Source organism: Drosophila suzukii, chromosome 3, assembly GCF_043229965.1.
Source record: "Drosophila suzukii chromosome 3, CBGP_Dsuzu_IsoJpt1.0, whole genome shotgun sequence".
Lineage (NCBI taxonomy): Eukaryota > Metazoa > Arthropoda > Insecta > Diptera > Drosophilidae > Drosophila > Drosophila suzukii.
In genome coordinates this window covers 12,018,020-12,039,016 of record NC_092082.1, presented here as the reverse complement: position 1 = coordinate 12,039,016, position 20,997 = coordinate 12,018,020, and the positions used below count along the sequence as shown (strand labels likewise).

The window sequence follows — 20,997 nt, the reverse complement described above, 5'->3', positions numbered from 1 at the left end:
ACACAAAATTCCTCCACCCATGTCCTTCATCCTTTTGGACCCATCGCTTGCAGCTGTTAAGTTTGATTTATGCCATTTTGCTGGGCCTAAAACAATGAGTGGGCGTGGCAGGCAAAAGGGGGCTAAAGAGCAGGGTTGCCATGCAACACTTTAATTGCCCAAATGACTGTTTATTGATTTATGTGAAAAATGCAGATTAATGCCATTAGTAGCAGTTATGTATGCCACCCCGCAAAAATACCCCCCTTTTCCCTTTTTAATTGAATGAATGAAAATTATGATATTTGACTCGTAAAATTCTATATTTTGTATTTGTATTTTGCATGTGAATTTATGCCAGATTGCTAAATGTACATAAATTTATGAAGAGCAACAGCAAAATGGGACTCGATGTCTGCTTAATTATGGCAAGCATTTACATAAATATTTACACCTGTCTGCACGCACGTGTGTATTTGTATTTAAATATGCTAGGGATGGGGATAAAAACCACCCACTTAAGCAGTCGACGGTTTGATTAATTAGTTTGGCAATTAAAACAAATTAGCAATTAAATTTCAGTTCGCTCAAAGAGCAATTAAAAAACGGAATTCAATCAAATGAAATGTATTCATCATTTCAGTTGCAATTTCCATCACGCTTGTATTCCGGTTTATTACGAAATTAATTTGAACAATTTTTTAACATTTTTCTTATCCCTTTTTGGTTTTTGCTGTAAATAAATTTTGTTTGGCCGCAAAGTTTATGATAAATCACTGCAACGGAAAGTTTGGCCCAAACTGCAACGGCAAAATTGTGCAGCGCAAAAAATGCCCTCGAGGGCCACGCCCCCTTTGGGAGGTCACCGGGGAACCCCCCCACAACCCTAAAAATCCAAAATAAAAAAGTTTATTTCGAACTGCATTCGTTGGTGGCAAGTTTGAAAGCTGCTAAATTGCACAGTAGTTGGAAATTGTTGAGAATTATAAATATAATACAAGAATATTTAAGAACATTATTGTGTTTCATTGGATTAAAAGAATAAGAAGACTAAACAACTTTTTTTAAACATTTTTTGGGAGTTTCCGAACGAAATATTGGTCTTAAAACCAAGATATCTTCTATTTAAATATTTCTAAAAATAAGAATTTGTATTGATTTCCCAGATTTTTGGTTTACTTTTTAAAAACATAAGTAAGACTTATAAAGGAAGGTTAAAAAAAAAATTTGATGGAATTTTTGAATCTTTTATAAACCCTTTAACCTTTTCTTTGACTAAATCTTCTTCATACGACCTAATGTTTTAAAATATGATTTTTTTTTGTCATCTTAATTTTTAATATTTTAACCCACTGTAACCGAAACTGAAATTTGGCATGCAACAAACTAGCAACAACTTTAGGGACTCCCCCATATATACACCCACAGTTTGGAGAAGGGCGATCCGCACAGACAATGGCTGAGCACGTAGGAAAATGCAAACTGACTGCCCCTCTCCACACCTGTCGCCCACGCCACCCCCTTTTAGAAACCAGCCCCACCAACACCCCCTCCCCCAAGTCCATCCGTCGAACTAACACTCAACTAAGCAGATTTGTGATGGCGCGTCGCATGAATAATTTGCCAAATTAATAAATAATCACGGATTTTCTGGTTTGTTAGCTTTACTTTTTTTTTTGCTTTTTGTGTTTCGTAAATCCGGTAGTCCCCTAGGCCACGCCCCCTTTGCGGCGTACTGCCGCCCTAATTCGAATGGTAAGCGCCATGAATTTTGCTCCCCAATGAGCACAAATTGGTTTCGTTCGCATCGCATCTCATCTTTTTTTTGTTTTGGTATGACGGCCATGCGAAATATTGCGAATGTCGAATATTGAGTACCTCCATGTTGTCCGTTGCCATGGAATATAAGTGGTTCGGCGCTGGGATGGGGAAACATTGATCAGCCACGCATAAAGTTCTGCCACATCTAATGGATTGTCTGATACATATTTGCCCTCTCGTGCCGCTGGGGAAAAAACTTCGAATGAAGCTCTTCAGTTCTCTATGCTGATGGTAATCGAATTGAATTTACATGTGAGATTTTTTATTTCGATTTTTGGTTTGGTTTGCTGCGCTGCAAACAATTGCAAATTAAATATAAATTTTTGGTATCCCAGAGGGGCGAGTGGAAACGTGGGAATGTTCTTTTGGTCAGGATACATTTTGGTTGGGTTTCAGTTCATTTAGCCCGCAGCTTATCGCATTTATCCCAGTAAAATTGCTGTAGTACCTGATTATAATATTAGTTTTATAATTTGTATTACACTGATATCTTATGGATTATTTTTACCAAATTTTTATATTTGTTAGAAATCTTAGGGTAAATATTTATTACCTTTAATAAAATAACAAAACCACATAGAAAACCTCGAAAATGTTTCAAAATATTTCTCTAGAGAAAATAAAATGCCAAATGGTCGCCACTTCATTTGGATTAATTTCTGGCCATTTCGCTGGCATTTCAGCACTCTCAGTGCTTCATTTCGATGACTTCAATTAAAATGGCAATTAAGAAAATTCTACTTCCGTAACAGAAACTTTCCACTCCTGCAAACACTCACACACGCACTCAAAGTCACGCAGAAAAAATACCCATACGCACTGTAGGACACTCACAAACACTCTGCCATATTAACGGAAATTAATTTCAGTGTTTCATCCGCTTGCACCATTTTCCTTCTCATTTTTTTTTTCTTTCTGCATTTTCACTCATGTGCTCGTTTTCCTTTGGCGTTTTTCTTTACTTTTTGTTTCTATAACAATGCTCTTCGCCGAACGTAGTTTTTCCCTTTGTTTTTGTATAATTCCCGCTCTCCGTTTGCAGCTGATGTTCATTTCCCTGTGAATGCACCGAGTGCGGATAAATGGGAATGGAGAGGAAAAGCGGTAGTGGAAATGGAAAATATGGAAAACTCTGGGCCAAAGTCAAAGTGAAAGGAGATGAGGAACTGAACAGAACAGAACATCGGGCATTCAATGAGTTTTTGCTCCTTTTCCTGCATTCAATGCATCATCATATGCCTGAATGACTGAGTGAATGAATGAATGACTGAGGGAATGAATGCATGATTGAGGGGGCGTAACAGTGTCCTGATTGAAGGGAAAATAAATGCTTAAAACAGCATATGATAATTTTTCGTAATTGTTTTTAATTTCCCCCCAGACCATGATCCTCCTTTGAAATTGTTTCCACGAAAAATCCATTTTATTCTTATAATTGTCGAGTTTATTGCTATTTTGGCTTCGTGCCCATAAAGTACACAATTGCCTCCTCTTGTTTTTGATTTCTCAACGAGTCTCGCTTAATAATTCATACCATTCTTCGGAAACGGCTATTACAAAAGGCGGAAACTTCAACTTCAAAGCAATGACCGCGACAGTTCGTCAATCCTGGTAAAACAAACGAAGCCCGAGCACGTTAAGAGGTTCTCATATTATTATTTATTAGACATTTGTGGTTACGCTTAGGAAAATACTTGGAATTTCCTTGTTTATTTGATTGAAATTTATCTAATTTTATAAGGAATATCAAGAAAATGATTACACTCACAATTTTGAAGGAAATCTGATAGAGATTTCGCGTTTGTGAAAGTATATAAGACTACATTTTCCCCAAAAATTAAAAAATTAGTTGTTAAAGCTTTAAAATAATAGAAAAATATTACAGATTTCATATCATTTTTTAAGAAACCCTAATATAATTTTATATAATTTTAGTTTAATAAAGATTTAAGTTCATATAACATTTTAAGAAAATGTTAATTAGATATTTTTAATTTACATTTTTCAGTTCACTTCAAAAAGTTAGTTTTTAAATTTCTCAAAAATGTTCGTTTCTCAGAAAATTTTTAAGTGAACTAGAAAACCGCAGGTTGAATTTTTAAGAACCTATCAAAGGCTAAACAATACTCAATCATTATGAGTATCCCCCCCCTTTCAAGCTAAATTCCACCCCATTTTCACCAAAATCAGACCCCCGCGTGCATTTCACATCGAGCAATGTTCATGTCTGAAAATGCAAATTGCAGACAATCAATGACCACAGCAACAAAGGGCTAGCCACGTGAGTGGGTGTATGGGTTGACCCTCTTGAATGTCCTGGCAACCAACTATACGGGGCACCCTCTTAACACCCTAAAGCCCCGTTCCCCCATAAACGAAAAACCCCAACCCAATCAGGTGTTGAGCTAGTGTAATTTATGCTCGGTCTGCTTCAATTGTTTGTTGGATCCAGGCATATCGGGGCCGTCTGGCAAATTAAAGTCCTTGGGATCCTTGTGAGTGAGTGGAAACTGAAATTCCTAGAGAGAGAGAGAGAAACTGGCAAATAATTAATGCTACTCACACATTGTGCAAGACGATGGTGATATAGGTGGTAGGTGAAAGGTGCAAGGAGAAAGGAGAAAGCCTTAGACACGCTCTTGGCACTTTGCGGTTGCACTTGATTCGCTTGAGTAATGCAACAAAGATGCATCTAACTTAATTAGCAACCAAATGGCAGGAATGGAGACCAAAACCAAGATACCTCCCCCCTTTGCAATCGGATTTCTTGGCCAAGCTCTGGGGTTTCTTTGGTTTTCGTAGCACGAGTACTATCTCCTTTTGTGGCATGTTTTTAAGTCCCGTGTCTGACAGATTGGCCAACACACGCTCACTTATAGAAAACAGAATAGGAAAAGCAATTAGCAAATAAAGGGAAATTCAAATGAAATAGTCAAGGCCGAAGGACCTTGATTATCCCGCACCCCGAAGGGATTTTCGTAAGCACCACATCAAGTATTTAAAAAGGTCAGAGATTTTTCATCTCTCATCCCTCCAGAAAGAAGTTTTCACAGCAGTTTAAAAATTCCCCTGCTGAAAAGCTTAAAAACTGCAAAACGAAGAGGGAAAACTTTTGCAATAACTCTTTTGTATGTGTGTGTGAGGGGTGTTGGTGCGGGGCAAAAATTGTTGCTCGTTGGTCTGAAAATCTGCGAGCAACCATAAAATATTGTTGTTACACGGGTGTTTCCCCCTCCCGGGTTTTCCCACCATTTTCATCCTTGGGTATAAAAACAAAATTAACGCAATGCATCGATGTCCGAGGAAGTCCGACGGGTTGGAAGGGCACGAGAGGGCGTGAAAACCGCGTAATAATAAAATATGATACGAAAACCTTGTAAAGCGACTTTCAGACAATTTATAACGGGGCAGCTGCAGTCCGAGGAAGGGATTTTGGACCCCCCTTCTGTTAGCTTTTCGATTAAAGAGGAGGGATTTCCCCAAAAAGAGGGGGGCAAAACCAACACAAAATAATAGTCTTATATTGGATTTGCCAAAGCCAATAGCATAACATGCGCAGAAGGTTGAAAACCCAAACGAAAAATTTAATCAAATGAATTTTTGCTCAAGGAAATCTTTTCAGGATTAACTAAAAATGGCTTAAAACTTAATCCTATTCCAGATTAAGTTATATGTAAAATTATTTAATGGACGTTAAGGCACAGTATTTTTCAAATACTTTAAGTACATCCAAAGGTTATTAAAGAAAATATGGATTATATATTCATATTTTCCAATCCTTTTAAAACTTTGCAATAAAAGCACTCAATTAACAGTGATTGGCCTAAAAATTAAATTTTAAATATTTTGTTAAGGATTTTTAAAGAAATAAACACGAATTTAACTAAACTCATTGAATAAACAATCACATTCGTTGATTAATCCGTAAAATGTGTGTGAAAGTGCTTGTCTCGCTTAATTGCAAACACATTTAAATGCACGCACCTCAGTCATTAATTAAATTGCATCTTAATTGATATATCCATACCATTTAAAATTTAAATAATTAAATTCGATAAATAAATACGCACAGCTATCGATCCGTTCGCCTTGCAACCGCAAAAGAATCGCCCCGCCACTCGAATGCATTGCAATCAAATTTATTGCTACAGAAACGCAAAAAAACAAAAAATAGTTCAGTGGGAACAATTGAAGAGGAAAAAAAAAAGATGGGGGATTCCAGCGGATGCAGTGCAGCAACAGGAACAGGAAGAGCAAAGTGGATAATATTACACACCAAACTGGATGAGGATGAAAAGGGTTTCAGAGTGGGGTAGTTGGCAAAGAGGCTAAGCATTTTTGGGGTCACCGGATGAAAACGCCCCCTCGGCATCCGCATCTGTGGCTTCCATTTCAATCTTTTTCCGTTTTTTTCGCCTTCTCTTTTTTTTATTGAAATATTACCCCCGAGTCGACTGCACTTTGAACTTCCCACCCACGCCGAAGAATGCTGCAAAATGTCAAGTGTCAGCGAAGCTCTGGCCAGTTTTTGTGGGCCGCCGCCAAATGTCAGGATGCGTGGCACGTGCGGCTGCTACTGCAGTTGCAGCAGCAACATCGCAAGTTGCTGCCACACCAGCAACATCACCAACAGCAGCAGCAGCAGCAGCAGCATCTGAAAAAGCAGCAGTGGCCTGTCACTTGCAGTTAAGTTCCATAATTTGCCAGACCAAGCCAACAATTTGGAGCCCAATGCCCCATTGCATTAGCCACAGGCAGCTGTTGTGGCAGATGCTGCCATGCCAAAGGACCGCAGCTTTAAGGACTCGGATCCAGGGAACACTTTACTTAAGGTGTGACCACGAGCTCGATATTATTTAATTTTAATAGTTCACTTAATTTAGGCCCTTATATTGTGGATTGCGGCTTAGGATTTCATTATTAAGATACAAAAAATGTTAAATTATTTAAAAGTTTCCAATACCTTTTTACAATTTTCTATAGTACTTTTAGTTTAGTAGGTTTCTCTTATATATTAAAAACAAAATTATATTTGTTATATTATAAATATTATTTAAAAGCTGACACATGAAGTTAAAAACCATTAGTAAAAAAATTGAGTGTATAAAAAATTAATAACCCATATCATCTTGCAATAAAATTTTATAAATGGAGTAAAAGAATTTAGAATTTTAAATATTTATATAAAAAACAGGTTGAGACAAGCTTACAAAATAATATGTACCGCTAGGAAGAGAAAAAACGAAATAAAATTTTATAAATTACAAATGGAAGAAATAATAAATTATATATTTTTCCCCCGCTTAGTGGCTTAGATTTATAATATGCACAAAATATAAAGTTTTTAAATGTTCTCTTTTTTATTTGAACAAGTCCTTAAGTTCATCAAATAATAATATGAGCTATTTAATTGCTTTTATGAACTATGACGTGATCAAAAGATCAACAAATAAAATGGGGTTATTTCACTTGGCTTTATAGTCTCGTTAATTTTTAAAAAATCGAAAATAATTACGTAAATGGCGAGTAAAACGTATATTTATTCAGCTGAAAGAAGCGGATATCTTAAAGAAGAAAAAAGTAATAAAACCCATTTTTATGTGCCTTTTTCCTACTTTTTCGTCGCTTTCTTTTAGTTTGCTTTGCTGAGGGGGTCGAAAGCCACATGTTTTTGGTCACTTGGTTAAGGCCTGTCCAGGCGGAGACGAACAGTTGTTGTGGCCTTCGTTCCGCTGGTTTTCCGCCCGGCCAGCGGGGCGTATGCGTGATCTGGGCGGGGTCCTTTGTCCTTTGTCCTGTTCTCGCCATCGTTGCCTGTTTATTTGCATTGTTCGCAGGACATTCGCTCGCTGGTTCGTCCGTTGTCCTTGTACTGGTGTGGATGGTGAGATGGCCATGTTGGCGTGTGGCACTTGTGCACTTTGTCACTTTTGTTTTAACGCTTACGCTTTATTGAGTTAATCGCTTTATGTCCGGCATTTTCCCTCCTCTGTTTGCCTTTCTGCACTTTTGCCAGCTCAGCACTTTTAATTAATCCAGCAGTCGGAGATAGTTGCTCCTCGCTTCTACCCGCTTTTCCTGCTTTTCCAGATTTTTCCCTACCTGCATTGCTTTTCCAGCTGGTTTTAATCGCTACTCTTTCTGGCTGTTTGTCCCCATCTTTTTGGCAAATAAAGTTTAATGTGTTTTTATTGATTACATCAGTGCGTGTTGGCCCCTTCCTTTTCCCTTCTGTGGTCATTATATAAATACGTACGCGTATCACCCTATAAAGTTATTTTTCCCTTTGGCCAACTGGAATTTTGATTGAGCATGTTTGTTGATTTATGTGCGCCAGTTGTGGAATTTATGTGCGGTCATTGTGAAATCCAGCAGAAAAAACAATAAAAGCGGCGTAAGGAACGAAATTAAATAAAACCGAAACTCGCACAAATAGTATGATAAACATTTCATTTAAAATGCCCAAAAAGAAAAGTTAATTTTACATAAAATATGGGCGAAATGAAAACGCGTTCATAAATAATATCCCCTGCTACTGCGGCTCAAAAGTATGCAACAGATTTTTTATTACAGATTTAAGTGCTTGAATGGTCAATTTCAGGAGTTAATTGAAAAGTATTGGGTTAAAATGAGCAGAAATTTGGTAGAGCTTCTATTTAAGATTACAGATTTAAAGAGGGTTGTAGTTCAGATTACAGATTTATAGAGGGTGGTATTGAATGACTGTGGAAATAATGTATAACGTTTTAATGCTCAATTATTCATTGACTTTAATTTTTCTATGATTCTTAAAGACTGTTTATTTTGAATGGGGATTATTATAATAAAGGCACTTTAATTATATGTACAAATTATAGCACTTTTATTTTCGACAAGAGAGCAACTATAATTTGACAAAACAATCACAGCTCTATTTATATTCAAATGCAAACTCTGAAGCTTAAGCTACTTTCAATTCCAGACTGCCATTTTCCTTTTTTTATCCCATTCTGCGGCTTAAACGAAATTCGCTTTTTTTATTGAAAATTTCATAACTCCAGTTTGCAGAGCTTTGCATACGAAACGAAAGTTGATGATATATTATGTTGCATTTAGTTGCGACACATTTGCATAACACTCATACGACCTGTGAGCATAGCCAGCGATGGATGGGAAAACCAAGTTGAGGGATGGCTGTGGAATATGTAAATAATATTTCAACAATAATTGCTTTTGAAGCTAAAGTGCCCAGAGATGGGTCGTCCAACTGTCTTACCACCGCCCCCCACAAATTCAATTTTCTCATGAGAGAGCACAACGGAGAGTCCTGTCGACTATGGCTCCTGCTGCTCCTGGCAGCTAAAAATAATTAAAATTTAAAACGGAATAAAATGCACAAGAATAACATTTACATTTATGCGTTTTCTGTCTTCTGCTTTTCTTGCGCTCAACGGAATACAATTCAAATTCAACAAGTTGGGCGGTGGGGTTTTTAGAAGGAGTGGAAAACTAACGGAAGGAAAGCGGCAAAACGCTCTCAAGTGTGCAGATCTCAAAGGAGCCAACTGAATATACATGGACTAGTTTAAAATTAAACTAATGTTTATAGTTATTGCAAAACTATCCCAAGCTGCCCAAGAGAGCGGAACCAAGGGGAGACGACGATTCGTGTCCTCAGAACGGAAATGTAACTGAGCATTGAATAGCAATGAAGAAAACTGCACTGCACAACTGCTCTGGCTTGCGATTGTAATGATGTCTTTCTTTGCTGGATTTTCCTCTTATTTCCAGCCTTTAGTTTAGTTATGACAGGCAGGACATCGAAGGACATCTGGCCGGAGCTTGCTCCTCAGTTGATGATTATAATCTTCAGTATTCTCAGGCCAAATGCATTTCCACTCAATAACTACCGACTTGAATAAAAGGCCCGAAGACAATTGGAATTGGATTTTGCGTTATAATGGGCTGAGGGAATGGTCTTAAGTTTAGCTAAATTGTATTCCTTGAAAAGGAAATGGTGGACGAAAATACATCATAAATAATATCCTTTTTGTGACAAAATCACGTCACGTCACATTTAAAATCACTTTTAAATGTTATTTTAGGTGTCTAAAAGTATGTAACAATATATATTTAATTCACAAAACCAAGGAATTCATTCAACCCTTTATATACTGCATACTTTTAGACACATTTTTAAGAAGGAATTTTTTAAACCTTATATCTTTCGATAGATACAGATATCATACACGATTGGAGTAAAAATATCCCTCAAAGCGGATTCATTTTGTAGAAAAAATGACTTATCAACTTTCCTGGCTCTACTTAATTTTGTCAAGCCGTATTCCAGACCCCCAAAACAAAACTAATTATAATTAAAGCAAATGCCAGTTTTGTTTTGCCTGAGAATTTCCCCCCCCCAAACTTTTTATCCAAACATCAAGTGGAACAATTTGGGCAAACACAGAAAACGGCGCCGTGGGGCTAACGACACTCAAATCAAAAGCGATAATCTATGGCCCCCCGGCAAGAAAACCTTTCATAAAATACAGAAACAGAAAGGGGGTGGCGAAAAAAAGAGGAGAACGAAATAAGTAGCCGCACTTTATATTTATGAGCAACATTCGCATGCAGCTTTAATGGCCATCGAACTGGAACTGGAACTGGACAACAGGACCCCAAAGACGACGACGACGATGACGATGACGATGACGCCCACAAAAAATACATTTCCTTTTTGGATTATTTAACTGCCATTGACGACGTTGAATGAATGAATGAATGAATGGCTGGCTGACAGGAGGAAGGAGTCGAAAAGAGCGAAGCCAAGCAAATAGAAATAAAAGTAGGAGGCATGAAGAGTGGCCCGCAGGCCACGAAAACTCAAGAAAAATGCAAGAATTTTCCGCCCTCGCTGAGGAAAAACTACCTGAGGGGGTGGTAAGCCGTTCGTTGTGTGACTGGTTATTTATTTGCTCGTTTATTTTCAGCACTTTTTCGGCGCATTTATTAGAAGTTGTTCTGCCTTCAGGCCAACCAAACCAAAAAAAAAAATAAAAGGGATGGTGGGATAAATAAAAAAAGAAAACACGAAAGTCGAAAGAAAAACCATCTTAAAAGGCTGCGAGAATTTTCCTTCAACAGCTTTGCCCCTTCGAACTGAAAATCATTTGTAAATCAAATTGAAAACCCTGGCAAAGAGATAGCACTATGCACATAACAAGCTGTGGCAACGGGGTTGGTTGGTTGGTAAATTTGTCAGAAACAGCCAGCGAACATCATTCGTCATGATGATGGAGCCCCCGATCCAATCCCAATTCAATCGTTCTGCCCCATGGATTATATTTGCACAGCAGTGAACTTTTGAGCCCCCAGGGCAGTGGAAAATAGCTGGGAAATGAGTCGGAGCCAGATAATGCTGATTAAGTCGATGGCACACAGGCGGCAGTTTCGACTTGTCAACTCTTATCCACGAAATTCTTAATTGTTCGTTATTAATGATGCTGCTGATACTGCGGCTGTTGTCTGACTTTCAAATTGAAAATGAACGAGGGGGAGCGGGCTCGACTTTGATGAATGTCCGAGTGTGAAAAACCGCAAGCAGTCTAATTGATTGCCCAAAGACTTGACTGGGATTTAAGTTCCTATTTTTCTCGAACATAGGACACGAATCAAATCGAGGGCCAGGCAAATTAATGTTAGGACAAAAGCTGGGTAAGTTAAGGGCATGAGATTCGTAGAGATAACCTTTTAGATGGAGAAAGAAGAATTTTTAAAATAGACTCCTTAGCTAAGGCGAGTGAGAATCGCGGAGAAAGGCTCTTGAGTTAGAGTGTATGAGAATCGCAGAGAAGAGTTTTTAGATAAGAAAAATAAGGATCGAAGATAACCCTTAACTCAGAAAAGAATGCCAGCGCAAGACTTGAATGGAAAACAGTGAGTGCCATAAATAAATTGCTGCTTCAGCAATTTTCAATAAATGACAGACCTCTTCCACTTTTTCCCCGACTATCTGTTTGTCAAACTGAGGAACTTCACTTGACAATCAATAAGTTGAAAGGAATTGAAAGCGCAGCAGGAGGAGCAGCGATTTAATAGAGGTAGTTCTTGGAAGTGTAAAAACACTTGAGTTCCATTTGCCTTCTGATGGACGCACACAAATTTTCGATTATGCGCACCATTAGACACGAATTGAAGTATTCATCAAAGTGGAATTTTGGGCCTGCCTTACGTGATGGAAATTTTGCAGGTCCGGCAGTCTTTCAATTTGATAATGTTTTTTGGTGATATATTATTAGGGGTGGTATTTGCGATAGGACTCGATTTAAACTTAGAAGTTGTTTTTAATTAAATTAAATATTTATAAAGAGAGGTGTCTTGATGAATATTAGCAAACATTTTGATTATATTATTATAAAACGGAATTATAATCCGGAAAATATCTATGTTTCGTGTAGCTGGTAAAATAAATTTCCAACATTAATCAAACAAAAACACCTCTTGGCGAGGAAAAAGTCGAGTGATAATCACACCTTATTATTCCACAGATTTATCTAGTACTCACCGTGGTTGTGGCCGGTGTGGTGGCCGTGTGCGGCGTGTAGGCGGCATATGCCGGCTGGGGCAGCGGCGCCGTGTAGCGATAGGCTGCCTGCTGGGCAACAGCGGCGGCGGCTGCGGCAGCGGCCGGGGCATAACCCTGCGGGGTCCAGCTGGCGGCGCCGCGGTACGGAGCACCGGCGGCCAGAGCGGCGCCAGCGGCAGCGGCTGCGGGACTTGTCATGGCCGGTGGCCGCTGGGGGAGGGCGCCCTTGAGTGCGACGGCTGAGGCGGTGAGCGGGGCGCCGGGGAAGGCGCTGCGCGGTGTTGGCGGTGCGGCGGCGGCGCTAGACGAGCTCCCCTAAAAAGTATACAAAAAATAGGTCCATTATTCGGTGTACTACAAATTATTTAATTTAAAGAATGTGATACATTTTTCATCAGAATAAAAGTAATCGATATGAATCGATCAAATGATAATCAAATGAATGATAAAATTGATATAATATCGAAAAATATTTTTTTTAAGTTGATACCAAAAAAAACCCTGTTAGAAATCATAAAGACTATAAGAATTGTGTTGCAAGATCAACAAATTTTTAAATATATCGATAAGAATATCGATTTTTGCGATAAAAATAACCCCACCTTCATAAAACCATTGAGGTGGGCGATATGGAACGGACATTGCTAGGGTTTTCCACTGTGCGGTTTAGTTTCGGCATAAATAATCTGGTTTGCACGGGGTTTTTGTTCTGGCGTAAATAAAAACCGCAGAGCGGCAGCTGCGGCACGACTGTAAAGCTTTTGTTTACCGCTAGAAAAACCGCCATGACATCCGTTCTAATGCACACATGGTATAGGCAGTGCATATGAATCATGGCTGAGGGAGATTTTGTTTTATTGAGTGCCAGTTGCGTTGCGCATTCATTGCAAAACGATAATAAAAATGGAGAGCGGGGAAAAACTACAGACTATGGAGCTTTATACTCTGTAATATTTAAAAGTAATTCAAGGAACTATAATAGATCTACAAAAGTTTAACAAGAAAATAATAAGTATTATAGTTTATCAGAACAAGTACTTAGTAATTTGAATAAGTAAATAACATTTTTTAAAAAATATTATTAAAAACCTTATAAAAAAAGGGTCCTTTAAAGGAATACTCCTATAAAACATACAGTTTATATGTATTTATCTGGATAACATAAACAACTTCAAGATCTTCGAAGATACAATATAAAATATTTTAAATGGAAATCAATTATCCTGCTTCCTGCAGGGATTTTCCAAGTCCCTCACTCAAACCCCAAAAGGTTTTCTTTTAAGGAAATAACAGGGTATCTATATAGAAACATGCCTGCTATAAATAATTCCCGCCCAACTCCCAGTTCTGTGGAATATATGGAAGGGATCACCACATAAGGGGCGTTGGGCGGTGGGCGTGGACAGATGCAACAGTCGCCGGGTGTCCTTGCTGCCGGGTCGCTTCCTGTGCGAGTGTGTGCTCCAGTTTTGCATTGCAAATGCATTTGTTGCTTTGGGCCATTTTCTGTTTTTCCCTTTTTTTTTTCCAACCCACTCACTCACTCCCTTAGCAGTTCTTTGGGGTCACTTGGCATAAACACAAATAAAACCGCCTCTGTGGTTCACATATAAAAATTTATATTCAACTGAAATATACAAGGTGAAAAATGTGATGTTTTTGGGGATTTTCTCACTGACGTTTCGGCGAATCTTTCGTGGCATAAACAAAACCTAAAAGAAAAAACGAGAATCAAAAAGGCCAAAATAAACGCAACGAAACCGGAAACAAACGAGCTCCGCCATTTTTATTTTCGGCCTGATTGAGGTAGGAAGGAACTCGTGTGTGTATATGTGTATATGTCCTGGTTTCTAAAAAGGATTCAGCTGGAGCCTTGCGTGCTGTCGCTGATTTTCCAATTGCAAAATATGGCAAATATTTGATTTTCAGTTTGTTTTTCACCCTATTTTTCCACATTTTTCTCTCACTCAGTCAATTTTATTTTCTTTTTTTATTTGGTTGAGGGGGCTTCACGTTTTTCAGTTAATTTTCGTGGGCACGCAATTCGAATGCGGTTTCCGGGAACTGAAGGCTGAGCTGTGGGCGCCTGTAATTTGGCAGTTAAATGGCAGAGAACGAGTAATAATGGTTTGCCATTCGAATTGGAGTGGAGGACGAGTACGAGGACGAGGACGTGTGTGTTTGCCAAGTGGAAAATGGGGGTAAAAACGTAAGGGGCGGCCAGGGAAAATATGCATTCGAAAATCGAGGGAGGCGTGACAGCATTTTGACATAAACTTCAGCCCGAAGAATTGGATTTTTAAGCAATTGTACGTGCTGGCTAAAGGAAAGGTGTACCATTAACAATATATACATTTGGGTTTGTATATCAGAAAACATTTTTTTTACTTGTATGCCTCAATGCACAATTAAAATTCAATCCATTTGTTGAAAATAAATAAAGAATGATTCTCATGAGTCTAATTTATTAGACCAAATGTTTTCATTCTACAATAATATAAATGCTTGGTCATATAGTTTTGACAAATAAATTATTCTTTATACCATTAATAGATAAACACAAAAATTTAAAAAATTTATTGTTCGAAAATCGTTTTAACATTCAGAAAACGTAACGATTTAAAGTCTTTTGTCTTGCATCCTCTTTTTTACAATCCTATCCATATAAGCCGAAAAGTAGGCTTCAGCAATCCTATACAAATTACCAACACATTGACACCATAGATTTTCCTTAAAAGTTGACTCCACATGCCATTACCCATCACATTCCCCATTTATTGCGATTTTCCCCTTAGCACATGACAGGCAAAAACACCACCATTCCGTACCACCCATCAATTGCCTTCGGTGGGTCATAAAATGGAATAGCCAAACATTTTAAGCGCACAAATGCTATAAATTTAAGCCGCTAAATTAGACACGTTTGGCACATTGAACCAAGCCCCCACACAAATACACAAACACACATATACCTTTTAGAAAAATACCCACCCAACCCAACGGCCACCGAAAATAATCATAAAGGTAATTATTTTATCGTTCGTTCAAATTCGCTTAATTTCAACGTTGACTGCAACGACGTCTGGCGGCTGGAAAAATTTCTCTACACAGGTACTCGTTTAGAGGTATATATATAAATTTAGGTGTATATAAATGGAAAGCTAATGGAAAATATGAAGCCTGGGAAGCCTGGCCTACATCCTCCAGCCTTAATGGGCAGCTGTGGCTGTTTTTGGCGAGAAAAAAGGAACGAGGACGTGATTAATTACCAAATTGGGAGCCATTATCGCGTGCACTTCGAGGGTGTTTGTAAAGTTTTTTCGACTCACGCACACACACAGGTACAGAGGGGGAAATCGGAAAATGTTGGAAATAATATTAATAAAATTTCGGTTATGATGAATTTGATATTAAACAAAACTAATTTAATCTATTATAATCTCTGAAAGATTTTTTAGTATTTATTTAGTATTTTTAATAAAATGTATGGTACCTTTTTTATAAAACCGTAAGACTTTATATTAATCCTTATTATTATGAAAGTTGTATCTAAAAATTTGTAATTTTTGTAGTATTTAAAACTATTTAGTAAAAGATTGTTGAATTTTTATTTGGTATTTTTTTAGTATTTCTTTTTTTTAATATTTAGGAGATCTGTAGTGGATTTGGATCTTGATTAAAAAGGACCATAATTTATATGGTTTATAGAGACTTTATATTAATCCTTAGTCTTAACTATTAATAGTCTGAATCAATAAGAATACCAACAACTTTCAGTGCACAAAAGGCAAGTAATTTGGTCGTGTCCCAAACATTTCTGTTGACGCTTTTGTTCTATATATTCTATTACCCCGAAAACTGCTCTACTCTGTTATTGGTGTTCGCTTAATTTTTATGCAAAAAACGTTTCGTTTTGGTCCTTTCAGCCGTTATCCAGCTCTAGTCCTTCCTGGGGGCAAAATCAAGCGCAAAATATTAATGATAATAATTTATTACCAACTGACAGGTGGAGAGACAGGAGGCACGCAGATGGGGTGGGGGTCTTTTGGGGTTTTCGAGGTTTCTGCGGAGTTGCTATATGGGGGCGGGAATCCTCTGATAAACGCTTTGTGATTAGCGGTCGTTGTTGCTGGTGTAGCTTCGTGGCTACGACGAGAAGCGAGCCTTTGTCATTTTTATTGTCATTTTTTCGAAAATTTATGCGCAAATTCGATTTTGCTGCGGGCGGATGGAAATACGTGAGTGGGTATAAAATGTTGATAGGCAAAAATGGGAGTGAGTAGAGATCGGAATTTTCAGAATACTTTAAGAAGAATGGCAAATTTAAACATGAGAAAATACCAAACATTTATTTTAATTAAGTTGGGAGAAAAATCAATTAAACCAGAACATATTAATATGTATATTGTTCAATAAAATATGCATACTCCCCAATTTATAAAATTTGTTTAATAATACATTATTAAAGTAATTTTTATTTAGTGCTTTAGGTTTTATTTTTGATATCCTTCACTAACTAATTATTGTTTGGAGAACAGTTAAACCTTTTCATAAATTTTTCAAAATATTTTGTGCAAAAATCGTTGAATGGCGTAATATTTTTGGCAGAATTATTATTTAAACATTTGTTTTTACAATCCCTTATTTAACAGTTTAAAAAACAGTTCTACCCTTAAACTTTAATACCCATTCATGAAATTTTCAAATTACTTAATGCAAAAACTAGTTGAATGGCGAATGAAAAAACAGATGAAAAACTGCAAACAAAACTGGGACTCGGCTCACGACTCACTTGCCATGCAAAGGCACCAAAAAAAAAAAGATGAAGGTGGAAAAGCATGAAACAAAAAATATTTGCATTTTCCTCAAGAAATGTTTGCACACACTCATAGACAGACGCACACACACACACACACAAACAAACACAGATGTCTCTTTGTATAATTCATATTTTCCAACCACTTATTGTTTAAACTAAATAAAGCAAAAACTTTTTCCATAATTAAAACCGACGGCAGTGGCGGAGGCAACAACAACAATCATGTCTCGTGGGAGGTGAAATGGGGTTTTCCACGGGGGGTGGGAAAGGGGGTAAAAAGGGGGTGGGGGCGTGAGTAGGCGCAAGAGCGGAAAACAAAAGGATTTTCCCTTATTTTGTTGCTGCCTTACAGGCGCAAAATTTTCGCTTATTTTTTCCGGACTTTTGCCTATTTTAATTCTATGCGGTAAATTAAATTTTCGTATTGTCCCATGTCCACCCTCAAACCCCCTTATTTTTCCATTTTCCCCCGCATAAAAATTCACGAGTGAAAGCGCTTAAGGGATGAGTGGGCGGAGTGGGCGTGGCAATGGGCGGTATACATATAGACAAGACTCGAGGGCTAAAAATAGGCGCAGAGGCAGAAAAGAAAATCTGCAGCTAAAAAATGAAAATGAGGCGCATCGCAATGCCGCCTTTCATGAGCATATGAGTGCATACATACATATATGATATGCAACTTTTCCTGCCTATTTTGCATATTTTTCTATGACTTTCGGATAAGGGAGAAAAAGGGAAAGCTTCGCTGATTCTTTTTCGAAATTATTTTATTTATACTTTTTCTGCCTTGCGGAAGGGCTGAAATATATGAATATGAATATGCATGGCTTGCAAATGAAACAAAAAATCTTGTTTGCAGAGTAGACGACTCTGTCACTATTTGTTGTTTCGAAAATTTTATGCAAACATTTAGCAAATTGAAAGGAGATTTTATATGAATTTGAGGTTTATGCAAAATTCAGTTTTTTGGCCTTAAGGAAAACTGTTTAACTGTTTATTTAGTTTTAATTGGATTTGCTAAGCAGAATAATTTTCAATTAGTTGTTTAGGCTGACAGAAAATATAAGAGTTTAATAATTAAAACAAATATAAAGATAATATTAGTTATTAAGCAAAATTGATGATGCAATATTTATATTTGCCAATTTATTTTCCAAGACCAGCTAAGCTAATAAACCAAAAATAACTTGTTCCAAAAACTGAAAACCCCAAGAAAATCAATCACATAATTCATTTTCCAAATAGGGTCGTAAAATAAGCTTTTCCACAACTAAAACGACTATAAAACAAGCGAATCAGAATGTCTACAATTGCCATTATGCAAAATGATAAAAAGGGACCTGGGAAAACTCTCCCAATGGATGAAGACTACCATTCGGACGGATGAATGGATGGTTTGGATGCTTGGATGGATGACCAGGGGGAGGCAATCCATCTTGGGGCATTTCTTTTTATGAGCACGTGCCAAGTGAGGCATAAAAGTGGATGAGGCCCAGGTACTGAGGTACCCAGAAGCACCCAAGAAAATTCACTCGGCGAAGCGCGCAAGTTTTATGTTAACATCATAAACGATAATATATTACATTGCCCGACAACATTAGGCAGAAATCCCAACGCAAAATCTCATGCGGTGAGGGGGGAAAAAAAATCCCCGGACAGGATTTTTCCTTTTGCACCCCTCCTGTGCAATAATCAATTTAAAATTTTCCACGCCTTTCGCGTTGCCAACAAATTTTCATTAAATGTAACAGCCCAACAGCGCAAAAAAAACGTCTTAAGCAGCAAGAAATCCAATAAAATGAACGAGTTGAAACGTCGTCGTTGGGGGCTGGGAAATTGGGTGGAAAGGCTTAGCTGCCACTGATTTGAACACATTTTTCTTCAGCTTATTTTTTTCCCCTTTTTTTGTATTTTGGTGGGCCAAAACAACACAACGCACAACAAAAAACAATTGCAGACGACAGCAACCAAAGAAAAGAAACAACATAAAAAATGACATTTACGACAAAATTACATTTCCAGCAGTCAAAACGAGGGAAAAGGGGTATTATTTCTGGCCCAAAACTCGGGGTGTTAGGTGAGGAAAATACGTCTAAGCCTTTAACGCCTTTCGGGCCGAACCAGCAGTCAAAACAAAAAAAAAGCAGTACAGAAAAAAATCGAGGGGAAAATGAAGAAACTTTTGCACTAAGTGATTTCGTATGGCGGGGAAAGAAAACTTAGCAAACAGATGTTTTCCGGGTTATTTATGCTTATATTTTATTTGTATCGTGCAAATTCTGCAAGTTGCCATTAGACCTTGATATACACTGTCCTTAAATAGAACCAGATATATTAAAATTCCAATAATAGTAATTTTTAAATACACTTTTGCATAATAAACATTCTTAAAAACCTTTAAAGATCATAAAAATGTAGAAATTTTCTACTTTTGTTTAACCTAAAAAATAAAAATCAATTTTATATATTATTTCAGCATATTCTTAAATTATTTTGGTTAAAATTTGACTTCCCGAATCCATAAAAATACACAGAATTCAATATTGCCCAAATGGTGATTTCCACATTACCAAATAAATGATGATAAATATTTTTCAGCCGAATAAAATATAGATCAGAATAAACACCTAAATTTTCAAAGTTTCCATAACCATGTTAGCTTTAATGCCTTTTGCTCATACAGCGAAACAAATTGAATTTTGTGTTAGAATATTTCTCATTTTTAATGGAAATTTAATTTTGTTTCATCAAAAATCGTACACAGATTCCCCATTTATGCACTGGCCCAAATGCAATTTAGTAATTTAACCTTTCGCAGGCGAAATGGGAATTTCCACAATGGAAAATAATTTACCAAATATTCACGTCTCTCCTTCTCTCGATTTTCCCTGGGCATCCTGCAATTGTTATTTATTTTAGGCCCAGCCGTAAAATTACATTTCACTTGTAGTTTTGCCTGCCACCGACTGGACGTGGGCCAACTTTTGTTAATAAATTCAAATGCAACTGGCAAATGCAATGCAGTTTGGGGGGGTCGAAGGGAAATGGCCAACTTATGCCGGCCAGTCAGGCAGGCACGACTCATTTAAGCCATCATTTAAGCCCCCCTTTTCAGCGGTCACGTAAGCATCATAAATTCCCAAAAACCCCCCGACTTTGGAAAATCTTTTTCACCCCCCCCAGCCAGCGAAATTGTAATTTTAGTTTTAATGAAAATTTTTAACGCTCTCCACGGCTGTTTGGCCCTTTTGGATGCTGCTGCTGTTGCTGCCGGTGCATTTATATTTAGTGAGTATTTTTATTGAATTTTTAATGCGCACGCGGCACATTACAAGCGCAATGGCCAAAAAGCAGGCTATGAAATTTTATACACTCACTCACACCCCCAAATGAAAACAATTAAAACCAAACAAATTATGAAGTAAATTTATCAGCAGCCAACCAAACCAATTAAAGTTTTTACCATTCGGTATTAAAAACCAAACAACAATAACGACCAACGACCATATAAAATTAATTACTTCTTATTTCATTTGTCTTCGCCACGGCTTTTGTTTCGCCTTTGGTTCTACTTTGGATTTTCCGGTTTTTTTTGTATGGCTGGGAAATGAAAATCTTTAAGCGGCTTTATGGTAACAAGGATCCTGTCGCTCGGGTAATCCTCCTTTGGGCCCGGCCAATAAATCTTCGCCCTCCAAAACTCCCACGTTGAGTGGAAAGCCCCAGCTGCAGATTTTCTCCCTCTCACATTGTGTTTTCCATTTTTATTTGTCTTGTTGTGGGCTTTTGTCTAGCGGTTTTCCATCTCTGTCAT

At 37.6% G+C, this 20,997-nt stretch overlaps 1 protein-coding gene across 19 annotated transcripts in view; it reads right to left on the bottom strand.

The window, feature by feature from the left end:
• shep (alan shepard) overlaps positions 1–20,997 on the bottom strand; it is a 145,086-nt gene that overhangs the window by 56,667 nt on the left and 67,422 nt on the right. For all 19 annotated transcript variants that reach the window (XR_005014220.3, XM_036815548.3, XM_036815551.3 and 16 more), the window contains one exon: positions 12,344–12,679. Coding sequence is in view for 18 of the 19 variants with exons in the window: in XM_036815548.3 (XP_036671443.1) it covers positions 12,344–12,679 (336 nt within the window). In the remaining variant the exon portion in view is untranslated. The remainder of the gene's footprint in view (positions 1–12,343; positions 12,680–20,997) is intronic.